The 23,471-nt window shown below is 43.8% G+C and overlaps 1 protein-coding gene across 1 annotated transcript; it reads right to left on the bottom strand.

The window, feature by feature from the left end:
* Nucleotides 1-1,162: 1,162 nt before the first annotated feature.
* On the bottom strand, nucleotides 1,163-23,367 carry LOC134655753 (probable cleavage and polyadenylation specificity factor subunit 2). Its single transcript, XM_063511219.1, has 14 exons — nucleotides 23,078-23,367; nucleotides 22,550-22,815; nucleotides 21,702-21,947; nucleotides 20,964-21,151; nucleotides 20,214-20,312; nucleotides 19,102-19,226; nucleotides 14,954-15,100; nucleotides 14,269-14,467; nucleotides 12,436-12,526; nucleotides 11,497-11,683; nucleotides 10,385-10,475; nucleotides 7,281-7,401; nucleotides 2,087-2,274; nucleotides 1,163-1,264 (listed from the first exon to the last, which is right to left on the bottom strand). The coding sequence occupies exons 1-14, from the start codon at nucleotides 23,224-23,226 to the stop codon at nucleotides 1,172-1,174; spliced, it is 2,190 nt and encodes a 729-aa protein (XP_063367289.1). The 5' UTR covers nucleotides 23,227-23,367; the 3' UTR covers nucleotides 1,163-1,171.
* Nucleotides 23,368-23,471: the final 104 nt, after the last annotated feature.

The raw sequence follows: 23,471 nt of genomic DNA, 5'->3' as shown, positions 1-23,471 counted from the left end.
GTAGAACCTTGGAGGGTAGTACCGTAGAGGGTAGAACCATGGAGGGTAGTACTGTAGAGGGTAGAACCTTGGTGGGTAGTACCGTAGAGGGTAGAACCATCGAGGGTAATACCGTAGAGGGTGTAGAACCATGCAGGGTGGTGCCGTGGAGCCAGGGACAGAAAGCGAAAATACGGAGCCAGCGCCAAACAAGTGAAAAGGTCGAACTTAAATTGTTGCGAGACATACTAACATTGAATAATTTTACGAGTGATACTCACTTGTAAGTACATGTTGCTCGAGTGACTAAAAACAAGCGAGTAAACTAAACCGTAATATTTTTTGGGTTCTGTACCTCATGAGGAAGAAAGCCGATTTGCTTTTGGTAAACTGCCAGCGGTCTATCTTATTATACCTTTAAACGAGCAATTCTTGTTTATTTATTTATTTATTTATATGTATATATATTTCGGGGATCTCGGAAACGGCTCTAACGATTTTGATGAAATTTGCTATATGGGGGTTTTGAGAGGCGACAAATCGATCTAGCTAGGTCTTATCTCTGGGAAAACGCGCATTTTTGAGTTTTTGTATGTTTTCCGAGCAAAGCTCGGTCGCCCAGATATTGTCGATGTATGGCGACAACAGGGAGCCTAGATAAGATGACAATCGTTGATAGGAAACGCGAACCGAAACTTCAATAATATATTAAATATTTCCTTGTTATGGAAAGAGTCACGTGACTCACGTGACACCCAAAATTTTTTTTCGTTTGGCGTTTGTCGATGTACGATTGTCATTTTGGCTAGGCCCCAATTTCCAACGGTAGCTTTAGGTTTATTTTACTGTCACTGTATTTCCTTTCGGAATTTTTAGGTAGTGCCTTCTTACTATAAAGTAAATAAACACCCTTGTCGTTTAATTTGTAGTTTTTATGTTAGAATACAAATTGATTTGACCAACTATATATTGTATACTTAGGGAAAATAATTAGCAAAACGATATTTTATTTTATACAATTTATTCTTAACCAACATTTCATACAGTCAGCAGCAGAAGTTGCTAAGCGGGCCAGGCGTTCAAAATGATTTTGACGCGACTTTATTGTTAAGAGAATAAGAGCGTGTCAAGGTAATTTTGAGCACCTCGCCCGCTTAGCAACTTCTGCTGCTGACTGTACATCTTACAGCCACTACACAATGGCGAACTGCTCGTACAATAGTTCTCGTACTTTATAATACTCCTCTGACAACACGCCTTCTAGTGCCACTCGCCCGTTCTCCAACTGAAACCAAATAGGGACACTTATGTAACATTTCAAACAACTAGGCTATGGCAAAATTATAAACAAATTAATATCTATCTAGTCTAAAAACCATAGTTAAACGTAAGTTGTTCTGGTACCTAAGTATTGATAGCAGTTTTTTTTTCTATCTGATATGTCTATATGCAGTAGTTATAATTGTACTTACACAGTTAACATAATTTATAATTTATGAACCTCCAGGTCTTTTTTATTGTACCTTTTGTTGCAGTACATCTTTTGTATTGTATTTTTGATATGTTTATGTGACTGTTTGGTTTTCTAAATAAAAAAAAAAAATCCAAAAAAGTTAGGAAACTTTCAGAAATTGTTGGAAAATTAGTAAGTACAAAGGCGAACTTATCGCTTTGAGGCATCTCTTCCAATTTTTGAGTAAATATGAAGAGAGAGTGAAAAGAGCCTAGTGATGTCTCTCGTACGTTTTCTGAAGACATTTCTATATCATACTCACCCGTCTTATAGCGAGCGTGCCATTACAGCACTCCAGAGCGCCGTGAGAGAATTCTGCCGCCAGCCCTCGTCTAGCCAAGGCCGCTCTAAGTTCAGACAGGCGTATAGCGTTGATGTAGCGCCGGGCTCTAAGGACACGTCTGAAGACAGTTCTATATCAAACTCACCCGTCTTATAGCGAGCGTGCCATTACAGCACTCCAGAGCGCCGTGAGAGAATTCTGCCGCCAGCCCTCGTCTAGCCAAGGCTGCTCTAAGTTCAGACAGGCGTATAGCGTTGATGTAGCGCCGGGCTCTAAGGACACGTCTGAAGACAGTTCTATATCAAACTCACCCGTCTTATAGCGAGCGTGCCATTACAGCACTCCAGAGCGCCGTGAGAGAATTCTGCCGCCAGCCCTCGTCTAGCCAAGGCCGCTCTAAGTTCAGACAGGCGTACAGCGTTGATATAGGCTGCGCAGTGCGCCACGCCTTCACCACCAGGCTCTAGAGACATCACCACGTCATCTGAAGACTCCTCCTCTATAGAGACAATGACAAAAATTAGATAGGTAATATTCTAACGCGCCACACGCGAGATTTTCGCATTCGCGGCATATTAACCCTTAAATGCATAGTGTTGCCAAATGTCTACAAAGCATTAGACAGCTCACAGATTAATGGTTAAACAAATTCTATTTGTTCCTGTATATTATTTCAATAGTAAAACTAATAAACTTTCCGAATTATTACATAAATTTACGCAGTATTTTAATTTATAAAAATTACATTTGTTTATAGACGAAATGTTAGAAAAACCTGGAAGTTGATGATTTTTAGTATGTGATTTTGGGCAGATTTTTCGGGGTTTGTAATTATTTTATATTTACAAACTTTATCATAGGTATATCACAAATAGTGTACCTTTCTAATGGTAGTAAAAAAATTCATATATCTATTACTGAAAATTATATATTTACATAAATATGATATGGTTTAGCCAATTCAACTTCTAACACTGATTTCGCAGTGAAAATCGAAGTTATATTTTTTTTTACTATTGTGGACGACGCACCTTTTTATACGTTTACTTTTATTGTAATTTTGAATTTCTTTGTTTTTATATATTTTGATGTTCTTTTTGATACCATTTTTTGGCAGTGTACTCTTAGGTTTCATGAAATAAACATACTATCAGAACCAGTGCGCCTTTACCATTAACAACTATTTTTCCTAGAATCGGCAAACAATTATGTGATACATATATTAATTTCGGGCAAAAAGAAAAAGTCATGCATTTAAGGGTTAATTAAACGCACGGCTTTCAATGTTTAAAGTACCGTTTTATCTATGACATAAGTAGCAAACTGATACTTTCCCATCGTATTTTTACGGAGAAATTAGTATTTGTCATGCTACTTCAGTCAGTCTCGGTACAAAAAGAACAAATACGATAAATTTTCGGAGAAAATACGACAGGACCGGATTATTCACTAGATTTCTAAGTCGTAAAAAATTCTAGCGTCATCTACTTCGTCAACGGTCAAATCCTATAATTTCAACTATTTCTATGATTTACAAGTCTGATAGACTCGATTTCTATTTGATAAATAAATATAGTTTGTCAAAGGACTGTCTCATTTCAAACATAGACAGAGAGAAACATACTATTTTTTTAACACGCTTTTATTAGGTCGACCTGTATGTAACTAACTATGTAATGGAATCTTGCAAGTTCAATTTGATCCACTTCCCGGTTTCCGATTGAGCTGAAATTTTGCATACACATGTAAGTCGGGTGACAATGCAATATTATGGTATCATCGAGCTGATCTGATGATGGAGACTGGAGGTGGCCATAGGAACTCTGTGATGAAACAACGCAACTTAATTGTTTTAGGGGTTTTTACAATTGTCTCGACGAGTATTAGTTGTCTGTCGTAAGAAAAGTACAGTCAGCGATAAGAGCGTGTACCAAAAATGAAATTTTTGCCAAAAACTTATTGTCTTACACTAATACTAGCACCCAAAAGAAAAGGATGAGTATATTTTTTTTGTTCCTATTTAGTGACAAATTGGTTTGTGTATTAGAACAAATTAAATTATTTTCAGAAAATATTTTAATTTGTTTTTATTTCAAGTAGACACACTACTATATAAATTATAAACTTTAAATAAATGTCATATACTAAGAAAAAGTGACCAAGGCCTCCAGTGCCCCAGGCTGGAATCGAACCAGCGTCCTCTGCTATCGCGGCAGGTGCCTGTGCCATCCGGCCACTGGGCCACAGCGGCAGAGGTCGAATTTTTCCAAGTATATGCACTTCTTACTGAAGGCTTATGGCGCCCCCTGGCCACCTCTAAAGCTTTGGATTCCTCCGAAAACGGTGCCGTCATATTACGGCCGCTATATAGCGTTGACTGACGTCACTAGAACGTTGTCTATGTAAACAAGATGGCGCGGTTTCCTAGACGGCGTTACGTTACGTTGATTGTCAACGTAACGTAAGATGAGGGCCGTCATGACCTTGTCGATAGTTTCGTGAACGTTTTATTAGATAGCGGTGACGCCATTTTGAGTAAATGACACGAGATTTGAATAAATGATTCCGTACTACGATTATTTTCCTCTTCTGATGATATTTCATCCTCCAAGTAAATTGGACGTAGTTACAGGTAAAAGATCCAATCCACAAAAAGTTGAACAAAAGTTATGGCAGTTTAAAGTTTGAATCGGTATTCCTCTATACTGGTAGATATTTTTTATACTATGTGTTTGGATGAAAAACGAGCCAATTCGCCTTTTATATATTTATAGATACATTGTTCAGTTTCATGCAACATTTGTCGAGATATTTGACCAAATGTGGGTTGGATCCTTTTCATAAAAAAACACTTTTCATGGACTCTCGTTTTTTTTTAAATTATGCAATAAGGATCCATTCAATAAAATTGGATAAAAATCATAAATATATTATTATTAAAAACAATTGAATTAATTATTATGTATTATTTTACCATAAAAAATGAAATTAGTTTTGCTAAACAGTATTAAACCTAATAATGATCACAAAATTTCTTAAAAATTACCTATTACCGTTTTAAATTTAGAGTTTATAATTAAAATAATTCCGACTCACGCTTGACTGCACATTTCTAATAGGTTTTCCTGTCATCTATAGGTAAAGAACTATTTTGTGTATTTTTTTCAAAATTTTAGACCCCGCAGTTTCGGAGATAAGGGGGGGGGAATGGTCATTTATTGCCTATATTCTTGAATAACTGCTAAACTATTAATCCTAAAATTATAAAAAAAATGTATTCGAGATCCTAACAATGAGCTCTTTCATTTGATATATAACACGATATAGTTTGAAAAACTTTATTTTTTAATTTTCTCATTTACCCCCCAAAAATAGCCTCCATATTTAAAATTCATTTATTTACGTTACACATCCATCTTTGGGTCACAAACTTACATATGTGTGCCAAATTTCAACTTAATTGGTCCAGTAGTTTCTGAGAAAATAGGCTGTGACAGACGGACGGACAGACAGACGAGTGATCCTATTAGGGTTCCGTTTTTTCCTTTTGAGGTAGGTAAAAAAAACATATTTACTGCCTCACGATTAAATTTGTCAATGCGCAGCAACACTATGACACGAACAGTGTTGCAAGTTACCAAAAAGAGAACAAATTACCAAAGTTTGTGACTTTTATAGCCTTTTCCGTCAGTAGAAAAAAGCGGCAAATTTAAAAAACGTAGGCACGGAGCGTTATTGTTCCATAGAAAATTTGAATTTCGCACCTTTTTTACTGAGAAAGTTGTTTGACATAATATGTATAACTTGCTAAAAACGTAGGAGACGAATTCAAAATATATTTAATTATTTTTGCGTGTTTTATTATTTATAAATGATCAAAAACGATTGATATGTTTAAAATCCTATTTAAATATAATCCCGTCCTATTTTCCCGTTTTTAATATATTTACTATGTATTTGTCTCATGGAAGTTTTGTTATTAAAATCCTATTTTATTATTTTAGTGATAATTTAACAGTTATAGCTGGTCAAACAAATCTTGTCAGTAGAAAAAGGCGCGAAATTCAAATCTTCTATGGGACAATAATCCTTCGCGCCTACAGTTTTTAAATTTGCCGCGTTTTTCTACTGACACGATTTGCTTGACCAACTATAATACCGCGTTGGGTCGTTTTTATGTTTACCGTTAAATAAAAATTGTAAGTAGTGTCAATAAAAAAAAAACGGTTTGGGTTGTTGCACATTTTTACAATTATTGCATATTGGTCCAAGCCAATACTTACAGTAAAAAATTAGCAGTGAGGACTTGATCATAATAGTTAAAAATAATGCCATTAGGATTTAGAAAGGAATCTTAAAAATATAGCTGGTCAAAGTGGTCAAGCAAATCTTGTCAGTAGAAAAAGGCGGCAAATTAAAAAAAATATAAAGTCAGACCGTGAAAAGTCTGCAGCGATTTAGATAGTCCACGCAGTGCAAGTGTCATTTTAAACGTCACACTTCTATGAAATTATGACGTATAAATAACACTTACACTGCGTGCGCTATCAAATCCGCTGCAGATTTTTCTTGGTGCAACTATAGACGCGAAGGGTCATCGTGCCATAGAAAATTTGAAATTCGCGACTTTTTCTACTGACAAGATTTGCTTGATCAAGTATACCTACATGGATTGGCTTAAAGGGGTCGTATCCAGGCCATAATTGTTATAAAAATACTTGCATGGATCGTTTGTGCTGATCATTATCACACCAAAGTAGAATTGACAACAGCTCTTAACTTAGTGATCCAAGTGAGATGAATTCTTTTTGCTGTTTATCTGAAGGATTTTAGTGTAGTAAATTTTATTTTTCAAAAGGATCTAAATGAATTGGATCATTTTCGTTAATAATATTAAGGATAAAAAGTGTGAATTACATTTTCTTAAAAATGATCCAAGCAGGTTGGATTTCTTTCGATAAAATAAATGTGGAGCAGTTCCGTAATTGATCGAATATAACTAAAAGGTTCCAAGAGAAATGGATACTTATTAGCGAATATATATTTTAATCCGTCCTACATGTGGGATGGTATCCCATGTTGATTAAACTATGAAAACGCAGGCTAAACTGGGCCTGTTTTTGCTGAATGAAAATAGACACCATAGAGACCTCTCTGGTATACTTAACTCATGTTTTGGTAATTTTGTGGATTGGATCTTTTACCTGTAACTACGTCCAATTATAGATGACCAAGCAAATCTTGTCAGTAGGAAAAGGCGCGAAATTCAAATTTTCTATGGGACATTATCCCATCGCGCCTACATTTTTCAAATTTGCCGCTTTGACCTTGGTGGATGTCGGTGTGTTATGACGCCGTGGTACTTTCCACATGTCGCCACCGTAAAGACGGCCGTCTTTTGCGGCCGCTATATGACGGCATCCAAAGCTTAAGGTAGAACAGTATGGTTCGACCTTTCTAACTTTCTTTCTAAATAGGTTTGAGCAAGTATATAGCCCAACTGACCGGGTGCTCCGGGCTCCCTGGGCCGGGCGCGCGGCTGCAGCACGCCGCAGAGCCAGGCCAGCTCGGCGCCGCCCGCCGGCTTCCACGCCAGCGAGCTCATCACCGCGTCCGTCAGCTTCACCTGCAATCATACTACATTATTGTCGAGGTTCCGAAGTAGCTACTTGCTGGCTGAGGATTCCTTTTAAACGGACGACCTTGGGAGTCCGTTTAAGAGCCAACAGGAGCTAAGATTTAAATATTTTAGGTAAATATACCCGTCTCGCTAACGGAAGCGGCTCCTAAAACTAGTGCGATAAGGACAAGGCGAAAAATCCTGCGTAAAAATATCAAAAATCGAGGTTTCGTACTCGACTGTTTCCTCCTCCAAAACTTAACCAATCGTAACCAAATTTGGAAATCTAAATGATTATGACATTATCTGTGTCGGACCGTTTTGCTTTTTTGACTAATTGATGTCAGTTTTAAATAGCACGCCTCTCATTGCGGCATAGTCAATTAGGCCATTTTGGCCATTTTTGAAGGGCTCTAGCGCCTTAAAAAACAAAAATATCAAAAAAAACAAAACGGTCCGACACAGATATTGACAATATTAATGTGTTGAAAAAACCATTGCTCTAGCTTCAAAACCCACGGAGGAAACAGTCGAGTACGTTTGTATGGAGAAATGACCACTCCTGTTGGCTCTTAATTGAATCCGAAGCCAGCAAGTAGCCTTCCAACCGAGTCATATATAGTGCTTTTCTCAAAAATGGTGCAAGAAATAGAAATTATTTACCGGAGCAACGGTCTAATTATCACAGAAAAAAGTAAAACCATCGAAAATATTTTTTTTTTTTTATACCACATAGGTGGCAAACAAGCATACATATCGTAGACCCTCGGGAAAACCTCGGAAGGGAGCTCATTCCACAGCCGGAGCGTCCGCGGGAGGAAATTCCTCTTAAACCGCACAGTACGCGACCATTTAGGTTCTAGGGTGTGTGGATGAACACCCTGCCGATGGCGAGCGGTGCGGTGATAGAAAGCTGCCGTTGGCATCATGTCAAACAATTCTTCAGAGCACAGCCCATTGTACAAGCGGTAGAACACACATAAGGAGGCAAGGTCTCTCCTCAGACTTAAAGGTTCAATACCGCTTGTGAGTTTGGGATCATCGACGATTCGTACAGCGCGCCTTTGGATTGAGTCGAAGGGTCCAAGCTGGCATCCAGGTGCTCCTGCCCAAAGGTGACAGCAGTACTCCATATGGGGTCTGACTTGCGATTTATAAAGCAGCAGTCTTTGCCCCGGAGTAAAGTATCGCCTCGCTTTATTGAGCACACCGAGTTTTTTCGATGCCAGCTTAGCCTTACCTTCCAGGTGGCTACGGAATTGGACGTCACTGGAGATGTCGACACCAAGGATCCCAATACTCCCTGACATGGTAAGGGCTGTGCCTTGGAACTGTGGGACCACAGTAAATGGGGTTTTCTTAGCGGTGAAGGCGCAAACTTGTGTCTTGGTGGGGTTGAATCGGACTAAATTGTCCCGACCCCACACCGAAACTCTGGATAGAGTGTTCTCAATGTCCGACACAAGCTTTTCACGACTCTCAAGCACCACAGAACGAGGGATGTTGGCACGGCCTGTGTAAAAGGCATCCCCAGTACTGTCGTCCGCATAGCAATGAATGCATTTGCATTGCCGCCTTTAAAAAAAAAGAAGTTTATTCTTCTGCTGAAAATACGCTAACCTATTTGAGACACCTAAATAGTCGCGGTACCAACATTATAATAATAAGTGCTGATCATCTGTTTGGCTGTTTAATTGGACCTATGCCTTCATTTGATATGGCCATTTCAACTTTTAAAAAGTTTGGAACTCGTTAAATAATGGAATTTGTATGCAACATTGCAGTCCCGAAATCGAGACTGCAATGTTTTTAACTTTTTAATTTTTGGACTGACCATAAACTACGCACTTCGCGACCAATTTTTTAACCGGCAACGTCGACTTTGCCGTCCATTTTTGAGAAAACATTCTTATTATTCTCTCTCTGTCTTCTCCTGACCGATGTCGGCCACAGCGACTGCATTATATGCCTAGCATAGACTAGGAATCCTCTAGACGGAGTTTAGAGCAATTATTTCATGAAACCGATGCTGCCAAAAATACTGGGGTGCGGGGGACGAGGTGAGCGAGTCCCGTGCCGTGATTGGTCCGTTCAAAGACACGGACGTCACACAAAGACACTTTGACTCGAAGATGGAGTAAAACTACTGTATATTTGTGGCAGAGGGGGTAGCGCTACTATGCTCAGTCTAGTCTGTGATGCCAAGGAGTGGGAACTGAGCTGGCCGCGTAGCCAACGTGCCAATCGCTTACGCTCCGTAGCGATCGAAACGCGACTGTCACTGTCGCACTAATATGGAAAAGTGATAAAAAGACACAAAGCGATCGTCACCTTGGCTAGGCCGCCTGGTCCGCCCGCTCGTGCGCCCTCATGTGACTCAATTAGTGGACCTTATGCCTTTTGTAATAAAGTCCACCGATGGACAATTAAAGAGATGCCACGAATATTCGGCAACTATTCGGTATTCGGCCTATTCGGCCACTTTGCCGAATATTCGGTATTCGGCCGAATGTTGCCTACTATTCGGCCGAATACCGAATATCTGTTGCACCTACCTAAGAAAAATTACAAAAAAAAAATACCAAAAATTAGGTAGGTATATTTAATATTTAAAATGTATTATTGGAAAGTTCAATATCGAAAGAAAGCTCACGAAAGTTTAATATCGATGATATTGGAAAGTTGTTAAATAGGAAGACCCTTTTTTAAGCATTTGTTGATTATGAAATATTGTATTTTTATCATGGGTCTGATTTGATTGACTCTACATTAATTAGTTATGTTTTAAAATATATCTTAGCAAACGTTGTGCTTTGTTGGCGAACAGTTTTCATAATAATTGAGACTCACAATGTTCGCATCTCATGCCGAATATTCGGTCGCCGAATATTCGGTATTCGGCCGAGAGAGTGGCCGAATATTCGGTAATCGGTATCCGGCCAAAACCACTATTCGGGGCATCTCTATTTAACAGTGTGGGCGATGGTACCTGGTAGATGTGCGACTCGGTAGTGGCGTCTACAGTTTCGCCGCGCTCCGGCGTGAATATTTTCTCAATGCCCTCGGTTTCACAGTATTTCCTGCAAGATTATCAAATTTTATTATTAACACACTCACTACTAGACAAAAAACGGCGCACTACCCCAGAAACCGGTCGTCTATAGCTGCGTATAAAACAACCCGCCCAGCGGGTTGTCCGGCATCTGAGCAAAGTTTACGAGCGCCCACCAGGTGGGTTCCTGGCAGTGAATGTGTTAACTCAACACGGGAAAATTAAGAAAAAGTGCGGGTAGTTCGAAAAATTCTCAACTGATGTCTATATCAACTTTAGCCAGCCTCTCTCAGGGATCGCGAAGGGGAAGGGTAATTTTCCGTTTTAGCAGTCGTGGCTCACTCCGCGATTTCGTCGCGTGGCTACAAGTATCTTCAAGTACATGCGGCCCACACCAGTTTTGGTGTCTAGCCATAATAACCAGTGATCGGCACGACCCGTGTCGCACGGTGTCAATGACCTCAATCATTATGTTAACATGGATATGCCCCGAGATTTCGGTCTTTTTAGGAAGTCAGTATTTCCGATTGTAGTACATAAAGGTATTCCACACAGGAAGATGAATGATTTTTACCATTAAATAAAACGACATCAAGTTCAAAATAGGTATATAATCACATAGTAATATATCAATTTTTTATTTAATAATTAATTATACATTTGATAAGCTTATTTAACACTTTATCGTATATTTGCAAATATATATCATACAATAAAATTATTCTATTTAACAAAATCACGGAGTTATGTTATAATCTAATCATGTCCATATTATGATTTCTGCTCGCAATCCCGCGGTGCGTCACGGGTCGTGCCGATCACTGATAATAACGGAACGGACGCCCGCTCGCGCTTGCGCCACCTAACGGTCATATCTGTCGTAATAGACGCGTTTTGTTAGAGAGTGAGCCTTCTGGACTAATACTATTATTTATTCTGTGGTTTTAGTTAATCATAATGTGTAAAAATCGTGAAAGTTTAAATCACTGTTTCGCAAATGTTATTATGGAGGGACGCCTTTATAGGCACTTGACGTGTATAGCGGTCACCTGAGAGTCTGTAGAGCGGCCAGGTTGGCCCGCAGGCCTACTATAGCCCGCGGCTTCGCTTGAGCCACTACTCGGAGCAGAGACTCGCCGTCGCATCGGCCCTCTAACTCTATGTATTGGACGGACGCCTTTACAGGCACTTGGCGGACTGTCGTTAGGCATTTGCTTGGGATCTCAATTTCTTCCTCTGTAAGAAAAATATTATTATAAGCTATACATATAACACAAGTTAAACATACTTACAAATATTAAATTCATCAGGTCGTAAGTAGTAGCTACTTTATATGATTTTAGTCACAGAATAGAAAGAAAAGACAGAAAAAAGGAAACCTTCCTGTGTATAGTGATGTTATGTACCTTCGGGTTCCTGTATAGTGAAGTTGTACACCTTCGGGTTCCTGTATAGTAAAGTTGTATACCTTCGGGTTCCTGTATAGTGAAGTTGTACACCTTCGGGTTCCTGTATAGTAAAGTTGTATACCTTCGGGTTCCTGTATAGTGAAGTTGTATACCTTCGGGTTCCTGTATAGTGAATCTGTGTAACTTCGGGTTCCTGTATAGTGAAGTTGTGTACCTTCGGGTTCCTGTATAGTGAAGTTGTGTACCTTCAGGTTCTTGTATAGTGAAGCTGTATACCTTCGGGTTCCTGTATAGTGTAGTTGTGTACCTTCGGGTTCCTGTATAGTGAAGCTGTGTAACTTCGGGTTCCTGTAAAGTTGTGTACCTTCGGGTTCCTGTATAGTGAAGTTGTGTACCTTCGGGTTCCTGTATAGTGAATCTGTGTAACTTCGGGTTCCTGTATAGTAAAGTTGTGTACCTTCGGGTTCTTGTATAGTGAAGTTGTGTACTTCCGGATTCCTGTATAGTGTAGTTGTGTACCTTCGGGTTCCTGTAGTGTAGTTGTGTACCTTCGGGTTCCTGTATAGTGTAGTTGTGTACCTTCGGGTTCCTGCGTGGGCGGCGGCTGCGGCGCCACGTCGCGCACCTCTCCCTCCGCGTCAACAACCTCGGCCAGCCGGTAGTCCTCGGGCTGCACGCAAAACATTACCACTATACACATTAATATACATAAAGAAACGACAGCCCTTTGCCCAGCAGTGGGCAACTAAATTAGGGTAATAAAAAAAACAATTATAACTTCAAATGTTAGGTACTGGACACATGTGTCGAACCGATATAGTGTTGGGTCGTTATCGTATCCCACGTAACCGGGGGGTATCGTGGGGTGTCGCGTCGGACCCATGTCGTGTCGGACCGGTGTCGTGCCAGATCCGTGTCGAGTCTGACCCATGTCGGTCGGACCGGTATCAACGTACTCAGACTCACCCGTATAACCTCTCCATAATCATCGGTTCTCGCTCTGTCCTCATGGCACGGGTACATGGCCTGATATCGCTTGTTGCTCTTGAAGCAGCACGTCGGACGGGTGTTATGTCGGACCGCTGTCGTGTCTGACCGGTGTCGTGTCGGACCGGTGTCGTGCCGGATCCGTGTCGTGTCTGACCCATGTCGTGCCGGACCGTATCTTACCCAGACTCACCCTTATAACCTCTCCATAATCATCAGTCCTCGCCCTGTCCTCGTGACACGGGTTCATGGCGTGATGTCGCTTGTTGCTCTTGAAACAGCCCGTCGGACCGGTGTCGTGCCGGATCCGTGTCGTGTCTGACCCATGTCGTGTCGGACCGGTATCGACGTACTCAGACTCACCCGTATAACCTCCCCATAGGCATCAGTCCTCGCCCTGTCCTCATGACACGTGTACATGGCGTGATGTCGCTTGTTGCTCTTGAAACAGCCCGTCGGACCGATGTCGTGCCGGATCCGTGTCGTGTCTGACCCATGTCGTGCCGGACCGTATCTTACTCAAACTCACCCGTATAACCTTTCCATAATCATCAGTCCTCGCCCTGTCCTCGTGACACGGGTACATGGCGTGATGTCGCTTGTTGCTCTTGAAACAGCCCGTCGGACCGGTGTCGTGTCGGATCCGTGTCGTGTCTGACCCATGTCGTGTCGGACCGTATCTTACTCAAACTCACCCGTATAACCTCCCCATAGGCATCAGTCCTCGCCCTGTCCTCGTGACACGGGTACATGGCGTGATGTCGTTTGTTGCTCTTGAAGCAGCCCGTCGGACGGGTGTCGTGTCGGACCGGTATCGTATCGTACCCAGACTCACCCTTATAACCTCTCCGTAGTCATCCGTCCTCGCCCTGTCCTCATGACACGGATACATGGCGTGATGTCGCTTGTTGCTCTTGAAACAGCCCGTCGGACCGATGTCGTGCCGGATCCGTGTCGTGTCTGACCCATGTCGTGCCGGACCGTATCTTACTCAAACTCACCCGTATAACCTCTCCGTAATCATCAGTCCTCGCCCTGTCCTCGTGGCGCGGGTACATGGCGTGATGTCGCTTGTTGCTCTTGAAACAGCCCGTCGGACCGGTGTCGTGTCGGATCCGTGTCGTGTCTGACCCATGTCGTGTCGGACCGTATCTAGTAAGATACGGTAGGTGTGTGGGAGGTTATACGGGTGAGTTTAAGTACAAACTCACCCGTATAACCTCCCCATAGTCATCAGTCCTTGCCCTGTCCTCATGACACGGGTACATGACGTGAAGTCGCTTGTTGCTCTTGAGCCAACCGGACGGGCCTTATGTCGGACCGCTGTCGTGTCGGACCCATGTCGTGTCGGACCGGTGACGTGCCGGATCCGTGTCGTGTCTGACCCATGTCGTGTCGGACCGGTATCGACGTACTCAAACTCACCCGTATAACCTCTCCGTAGTCATCAGTCCTCGCTCTGTCCTCATGGCACGGGTACATGGCGTGATGTCGCTTGTTGCTCTTGAAGCAGCCCGTCGGACGGGTGTCGTGTCGGACCGGGATGTCGTGACGGCCCGTTACCACCCACATTTCAAGTTCGCCGTCCGAGTCTGAGTCGGATGATAGGCCGGCTACTTCTTCCCTATCATAAATAAGGTCGTAATTATGTTAAATGAAAGCTTTATTTTGAGATTTAAGAGCTACATGGAACCAAGGCTCGATACCGGTATATGTATACCGGTTTATTTCGGTTTTCCTCCGAACTTTCATAAGAACGCGGACATTTTAAAAACTTTATTTTAACCTAAATAAACCGGTTTATTCACCGAGCGACGAGACGCCGGGCGGGCCTGCTGGTGAGCCACGTAATCGTAAACATAAACACCGACGTAGGAAGAAACCGGTTTTTATTGTTCTAAACCTACCTACTTGAATAAACTATGTTTTATTTTATCTTATCTTAAACCGGTTAATCTGACAAGAACTTTATTCTCCTACAAACCGGTTTAAAAGTTACGGTTTTGCGAGCGAAACAGAAATTAAAATGTTTTGCGCCAAGTACGTGATAACGGTCTGAAAAAACCGGTTTCCGTGGATGGAAGTTTGTTAGTAGCCGACATGAACTCACTTGACGGAGTGGTTGACCTTGGTGCGCTGTTGCATGTACTCCTCCAGCTCGGCGCCCTCGAGCCTCACTCGTCGTCGCACCACTAACTCCAGGGTCCTGTCTCCGCCGTTCTCGATGAGATCTCGAGCTAAAGTACCGGGCGAGGATCTGCAACATAGAAGGTGGCATCCACTGACAATCCAACCTCTAGACTGAGCTTAGGCCAATTCTTTCATGAAACCGATGCTGCCAAAAATACGGGGGTGCGGGGGGACGAGGTGAGCGAATCCCGTGCCGTGATTGGTCCGTTCAAAGACACCGACCAATCACGGCACGGGATTGACTCGAAGATGGAGTAACGCTACCGTATGTGTGGCAGAGGGGGTAGCGCGACTATGCTATGTATAGAGGTTGGATTGTCTGTGGTGGCATCCTATAGAAGTGGTATACGCGTGCCTCCGTGAGGGACAAAACATACGCAATGCGACACTATGATTGGTCGAATTTATTTGTTGCCCACCATAATCCATACTAAATCAACGGTGGGGAACAAAAAATATGTGAGACTGTGACAAGGACAAACAATAATAGCGCTTTCGCTGCTACTCCTACTGAAAGATAATTAAAACTATCCCGTTCTGTCAGTTATCCCCACCACTCATGCCCAATCCAATTTAATACTAGATGAATCATGAATGATCTGTAAACATTTACGTTTCTTTAGTTCACCACAATAATGCACAAATCACTACACATCATCATCATCCTATTTTTTTTTACTACGTCCAATTAAAAAAGAGTCCCCAGGAAGCTCAGCCAAATTTCACCTTCAGTGCACGAAGTGCAACCGCCGCGAGCACTCGAGCCTGAGGAAGGACCCCCGATGGGCCCGAAACATGTCGCCAATAGCGACTAAAAATCTTAGTGAGTGAAACCGTTGCATAAACAGTTCAAATTTCACCTTCCCATACAAAAGGAGTTTCGTTCTCATTTTAAAACTACGTGTTGAACTGTAATGAAACTTTGCACATACAATGACTGAGGTATATTTAGGCTTATAATTAGTTTATATGGATCCAGTTAAAAAAACGAACGAAATAGAGCAAAAACAATTTTTTTTTTACTTAAATTCACTGTATTTTTTTTTCTATGGTATCTGAAGCTACTAATAACAGGATTATAGATATACCTTATCCTATTGTAAGTACAAAGTTTCAGAGCAATATAGCTAGACGTTTTAAAATGAGAGCGTAACTACGTTTGTGCGGGGCACCGAGCTTGCTAGGGACTCTTAAGGAACTGCCATAGGGACCAGGGATGTTGCGAATATCCGCATCCGCATCCGCAACCGCGGAACTTCCGCATTATTTTCAACATCCGCATCCGCATAAAATCGATGCGGATTTAATGCGGATGCGGATTTAATGCGGATGCGGATGTGGAACAGGTCGGTACAGGAACGTCGTAGCATCGGCGTAAGTGCTAGACTGCTAGGTAATTTAGTCATTAGCCAAAAAAACCTATTAGAAATTAGCAGTCAAGCGTGAGTGGGACTTAATGTACGGAACCCTTGGAACGCGAGTCCGACTCGCACTTGGCCGGTTTTTTGAAATAAAAATTACTAAAATGTAATATTTGACGTTTTTTATGTACCTATCTTGACATCCGCATCCGCGGATGTGAGCCTTTAAAAATCCGCATCTGCATCCGCATCCGCGGATGTCAAAAAATCCGCATCCGCAACATCCCTGATAGAGACCATCATTCGAAGAGGCACGCGAACTCATACCTGTGCGTGAGTATGATGGAGTTCTGAGGGTTGGGAGCCCACTGCAGGAACAGGTCCCTGGCGAAACCACACTCCAGGTCTGGGAAGGAGGCCAGCACCACCTTCGGCCCTGGGGTCCGAGTCACCTGAGTAACTCATACCTGTGCGTGAGTATGATGGAGTTCTGAGGGTTGGGAGCCCACTGCAGGAACAGGTCCCTGGCGAAACCGCACTCCAGGTCTGGGAAGAAGGCCAGCACCACCTTCGGCCCTGGGGTCCGAGTCACCTGAGTAACTCATACCTGTGCGTGAGTATGATGGAGTTCTGAGGGTTGGGAGCCCACTGCAGGAACAGGTCCCTGGCGAAACCACACTCCAGGTCTGGGAAGGAGGCCAGCACCACCTTCGGCCCTGGGGTCCGAGTCACCTGAGTAACTCATACCTGTGTGTGAGTATGATGGAGTTCTGAGGGTTGGGAGCCCACTGCAGGAACAGGTCCCTGGCGAACCCACACTCCAGGTCTGGGAAGGAGGCCAGCACCACCTTCGGCCCTGGGGTCCGAGTCACCTGAGTAACTCATACCTGTGCGTGAGTATGATGGAGTTCTGAGGGTTGGGAGCCCACTGCAGGAACAGGTCCCTGGCGAACCCACACTCCAGGTCCAGGAAGGAGGCCAGCACCACCTTCGGCCCTGGGGTCCGAGTCACCTGAGTAACTCATACCTGTGTGTGAGTATGATGGAGTTCTGAGGGTTGGGAGCCCACTGCAGGAACAGGTCCCTGGCGAACCCACACTCCAGGTCCAGGAAGGAGGCCAGCACCACCTTCGGCCCTGGGGTCCGAGTCACCTGAGTAACTCATACCTGTGTGTGAGTATGATGGAGTTCTGAGGGTTGGGAGCCCACTGCAGGAACAGGTCCCTGGCGAACCCACACTCCAGGTCTGGGAAGGAGGCCAGCACCACCTTCGGCCCTGGGGTCCGAGTCACCTGAGTAACTCATACCTGTGCGTGAGTATGATGGAGTTCTGAGGGTTGGGAGCCCACTGCAGGAACAGGTCCCTGGCGAACCCACACTCCAGGTCCAGGAAGGAGGCCAGCACCACCTTCGGCCCTGGGGTCCGAGTCACCTGAGTAACTCATACCTGTGCGTGAGTATGATGGAGTTCTGAGGGTTGGGAGCCCACTGCAGGAACAGGTCCCTGGCGAACCCACACTCCAGGTCCAGGAAGGAGGCCAGCACCACCTTCGGCCCTGGGGTCCGAGTCACCTGAGTAACTCATACCTGTGTGTGAGTATGATGGAGTTCTGAGGGTTGGGAGCCCACTGCAGGAACAGGTCCCTGGCGAACCCACACTCCAGGTCTGGGAAGGAGGCCAGCACCACCTTCGGCCCTGGGGTCCGAGTCACCTGAGTAACTCATACCTGTGCGTGAGTATGATGGAGTTCTGAGGGTTGGGAGCCCACTGCAGGAACAGGTCCCTGGCGAACCCGCACTCCAGGTCTGGGAAGGAGGCCAGCACCACCTTCGGCCCTGGGGTCCGAGTCACCTGAGTAACTCATACCTGTGCGTGAGTATGATGGAGTTCTGAGGGTTGGGAGCCCACTGCAGGAACAGGTCCCTGGCGAACCCACACTCCAGGTCTGGGAAGGAGGCCAGCACCACCTTCGGCCCTGGGGTCCGAGTCACCTGAGTAACTCATACCTGTGCGTGAGTATGATGGAGTTCTGAGGGTTGGGAGCCCACTGCAGGAACAGGTCCCTGGCGAACCCACACTCCAGGTCTGGGAAGGAGGCCAGCACCACCTTCGGCCCTGGGGTCCGAGTCACCTGAGTAACTCATACCTGTGCGTGAGTATGATGGAGTTCTGAGGGTTGGGAGCCCACTGCAGGAACAGGTCCCTGGCGAACCCACACTCCAGGTCTGGGAAGGAGGCCAGCACCACCTTCGGCCCTGGGGTCCGAGTCACCTGAGTAACTCATACCTGTGCGTGAGTATGATGGAGTTCTGAGGGTTGGGAGCCCACTGCAGGAACAGGTCCCTGGCGAACCCACACTCCAGGTCTGGGAAGGAGGCCAGCACCACCTTCGGCCCTGGGGTCCGAGTCACCTGAGTAACTCATACCTGTGCGTGAGTATGATGGAGTTCTGAGGGTTGGGAGCCCACTGCAGGAACAGGTCCCTGGCGAACCCACACTCCAGGTCTGGGAAGGAGGCCAGCACCACCTTCGGCCCTGGGGTCCGAGTCACCTGAGTAACTCATACCTGTGCGTGAGTATGATGGAGTTCTGAGGGTTGGGAGCCCACTGCAGGAACAGGTCCCTGGCGAACCCACACTCCAGGTCTGGGAAGGAGGCCAGCACCACCTTCGGCCCTGGGGTCCGAGTCACCTGAGTAACTCATACCTGTGCGTGAGTATGATGGAGTTCTGAGGGTTGGGAGCCCACTGCAGGAACAGGTCCCTGGCGAACCCACACTCCAGGTCTGGGAAGGAGGCCAGCACCACCTTCGGCCCTGGGGTCCGCGTCACCTGAGTTATGTTAAAAATATTATATGAAAACAGTGGTTTATTAGTTTATTTATTTGTTAGCCTGTTGTGTCCCACTGCCGGGCAAAGGCCTCCCTCTCTTTCTTCCACGCGTCTCGTTCTATGGCAATATTAAGCTTTGGATTCCTCCGAAAACGGTGCCGTTATATGACGGCCGTCATATAGCGGCAGCAAAAGACGGCCGTCTTTACGGTGGCGACATGTGGAAAGTACCACGGCGTTATAAGTGTCGTAACACACCGTCAGCCACCAAGGTCAAAGCGGCAAATTTGAAAAATGTTGGCGCGAAGGGATATAGTCCCATAGAAAATTTGAATTTCGCGCCTTTTTCTACTGACAAGATTTGCTTAACCATCTATAATTTACTTGGAGGATGAAATATCATCAGAAGAGGAAAATAATCGTAGTACGGAATAATTTATTCAAATCTCGTGTCATTTATTCAAAATGGCGTCACCGCTATCTAATAAAACGTTCACGAAACTATCGACAAGGTCATGGCGGCCGTCATCCAAATGACGGCACCGCTTTATTACGTTACGTTGACAATCAACGCCGTCTAGGAAACCGCGCCATCTTGTTTACATAGACAACGTTCTAGTGCCGTCATTCACCGCTATATTACGGCCGTAATATGACGGCACCGTTTTCGGAGGAATCCAAAGCTTTAGACCAATCTATCCGAAAGACGTCAAGATCGTGCCGCCATCTCCTTCGAGGTCTGCCGTGACGCCGCACTATGTTCGGTGTCCACTAGGTAGTTTTCTTGGCCAACAAGTTTTTTTTTTTTCCTGGCCCAGTCCCATTTAAGTTTAGCGGCTGCAAGGGCTACGTCAGCTACTTTGGTAGCATAGAAAAATTGCAATATGTATTTAGCTAGGTACGCAATAAGGTGGGGTGGTGCGCCTTGCCTAATTTTACTGTCTGTGTAATTTTTATTCCTCAATATAAAATATGAAGTTTTTTTACCTCCACCACGGAATGGCAGAGTTGCAGGTGACGGAGAAGGAACGGGTTGCTCCGGGCCCCTTCGAAGGCTCGGGTCAGTTTATCACTCATCCATTCTATCTGTAAATTAAATAAACTTTTAACAAAAAAGAATAGACTTCACAAAACATGCTTTCATTTAACACATTCAGTGCTGAAAACCCGACTACCGGGTATTTTATGATTTCGTTCCCAGGCCGGACGACCCGATAGTCGGGATCGTGGTACTACAGCTTTATATGACGAAATAGTTGTGGCCTAACGCGGATGTCTTGTTTGGCTGGGTGGCAATGAATGTGTTAATTGTCTTCAATATTAATCCTACTTCACTAACTAGTATTTTCTAAAAATTAATTAAAACATGTAGGTTGTTGTCTAGTGTCAACAGAGTAATATCAGCAGAACGTGGTATATTTCTTGTCTGCTACTTTTTTCCACTGGCAGACGGAACAGAATAGAAACAAAAAACCACAAGTGTGAGTCGGAGTCACCCACCAAGGTTTCCGTATTTATTTTTATTTTTAGTATTTGTTGTTATAGCGGAAACAGAAATACATCATCTGTGAAAATGTTGTCTAGCTATCACGGTTCATGAGATACAAGCCTGGTGACAGACAGCAGCTCTGCGAATTCGCTTCTGCTTAAGTTGGTCCAACCAGAGCTTGTCGTGCTTTGCCATGTCCCGCTTTTCCCTTTGGGTACGGAACTCTAAAAATCACCATTAGAACTGACCTGCGACTTGGCAAACTCAACAACGTTATAACTGACGTTAGAGAGCAGCAGTAATGTGTACGCGACCAGCCCGGAGTCCTTGTTCCGCCACAGTTGGTCTAGCATGTGGGCTAACTCTAGCACTCGACCGGCCGTATCTGTGCAGACTAGCACGCTGCCGCCGCCGCGGAGGGTGCTTAATATCGTTGCTGTAAAAAAGAGGGCATTAGCTATAGCCTCCTAAGGACCAGCCATACAAATTAAAAACTCAAAATTTACCACTGAGATTTGAACCTATAGTGCAGGAAATAGAGTTGATTTTTATGTTTGAAAATTTTACGAAACATAAGAAATGCATCTTTGTTCCCATTGAATATGGTTTAAATTTCATCGAACTGAAGAAGTACTAGGTAGGACCTTGGGCCTTAGGAGGATAGGAGGAAAAGTTGTACGCTCTAGTAGGGTAATTCCCAGTTCTCACAGTATGAGGTACTGTAAAAAGGAGTGTATATGAACGTAAAGGGATGGCAACGCGCATGTACCCCTGAAGTTGTCCGCGTTCATAGGCTACGGTACTTAAATGGCATCAGATAGACCAATTGACTGCTTGTCAGGCGGGCTATGGTTGGGTATGGGTATGGGGTATGCTTGTTTGATGACACTGATGTGGTATTTAAAAAAGTCTGTATGAAGGGGTTCCTATAGCAAACCTACGTCAGACTTGGCTCATCTGTAAATGTGCGATCCAACTGAACTTACTCATAAGCTTCTCGTCTCTGAGTCTCCGTCTCGGCTGCACATAGTCCGCATTCATAGCCCCCAGCAACAGAAGCGATGGTCTCATGATCCGCTCTATCTCGCAGCCGTTGAGATGCCTTTCTTTCTTGTGGTTGAAGTCTGGTGCGTACACTATGCCTTCTTCGCCAGGGGCGGCAATGCGCCAGATTGTTCCGCCAAGGGAATGGCCGGCGGGTAGGGGCGTGATGCGCAGGCCCAGGCCCTTGCCTGAAAGTGGTGAATAGCTATCTAACTCAAATTAGAAATAAGAGCGTGACAGTTACCAGGATTTGCAGGGCATTTGAAACACCTTAAAGAAAATGGTAACAGCAGATGGTCACAAATATCTGAAAATGTACGCCATTTTCAGATATTTGTGTAGTTTTATAATTACCAGAATGTAACTCTTTGGCCTTACTGGCATGCCATTATGTGTTTAATAAGGACCTGGGGCCCATTTCTCAAACGATATTAGTCTAATATTATTAGTGTGGCAACCCATACAATTTAGCTTAACAGACTGATCAACATCCCTCAACAGAGAACTATGAAAATTCCTATACAACAAAATTTTGCAAACACTGCAAGGTGACAGACGGTTTGGTGCAACTGACCCTTAGTCACGTAACTTTTTTAAATTACGAAAATGTCACAAATAAAAATCTTTTATAAATCTAAAATATGGCCGTATTTTCCAATCAGAAAAATTTCAAGAAACCTTACTTTTTAACATTGTTCACAAACAAATCTCTTTGATATTTGTGTTTGCTAGAAAGAGACAAATTATAACAAAGGCCTTTAAAGTTTTATAATTAAACAACAGCACTCACCTTTCATATCAACACTCTGGTTATACTTCAACTGCACAATACTATCAAACGCAGAATCCACATCATCCAACGTAAACAGATCAAAGTCCGACACATTCTTATGTGCCTGGAACAGGTCGTACATGAACATCTGCCCCATCTTGTACACTGGCAGGGTGGCGTAGATGGGGCAGTTCAGACCCAGTTTACCCACTGCATATGGCAGGGCCCCGAGGTGCAGTGGGTCAGAATGTGAAAGGAGGACTGCGTCTATGCTGTTTACATGTCTGAAATTAGAAGTAAAATAAATTTGGCATATTTTGTACTCTACAAAAATATTATTTGCTGAAGTACATATTCGAAAATAGGTCATGTCCCTTGTCACTTCTTGGTACTTATTGAAATAAATACATATATGTAGTATATCGATCTCGTAAATTTGAGGAAGCTTAGAGGATTCTCAAATGCGTGAGGCATTATGAAGGCTGAGAAACATGAAGATAAGGTTTTCAGTCAAATACTGCTACCAAAACATAACCTAAAACTGACCTCTTGAGTTCTTTTATGAACTCCATATCGAACTTCTCGTCCCATCCACAGTCGAGGAGGAACTTAAACTCATCCACGTGGAGTACGTAGCACGGCGGAGTCTCATCTCCAGCCCCGGAGAGGCAGTGTACCTTGATAATTGAAGTCATGACGCCGGCAGAATGAACGCCACTAGCTTTTACACTTAAATCATAATTTATCCACACTAATAGAATAATTATAGAGCGTAAAATGGTAATAATTCAGTACATTACAATATTATTTTTTCTTTATATTTATTTTGCACAAGATTCCAGCGGCAAACAGACGTTTGGTTACTTTGGTTTTTTTTTGACGGATTGATTGACCATGAACATAGTTGAACAGACTTCCATTCTGAATAACACCAGCAAAA

This window comes from Cydia amplana, chromosome 17 (assembly GCF_948474715.1).
Source record: "Cydia amplana chromosome 17, ilCydAmpl1.1, whole genome shotgun sequence".
NCBI classification, from domain to species: Eukaryota; Metazoa; Arthropoda; class Insecta; order Lepidoptera; family Tortricidae; genus Cydia; species Cydia amplana.
This window is presented reverse-complemented; position numbering and strand designations above follow the sequence as displayed.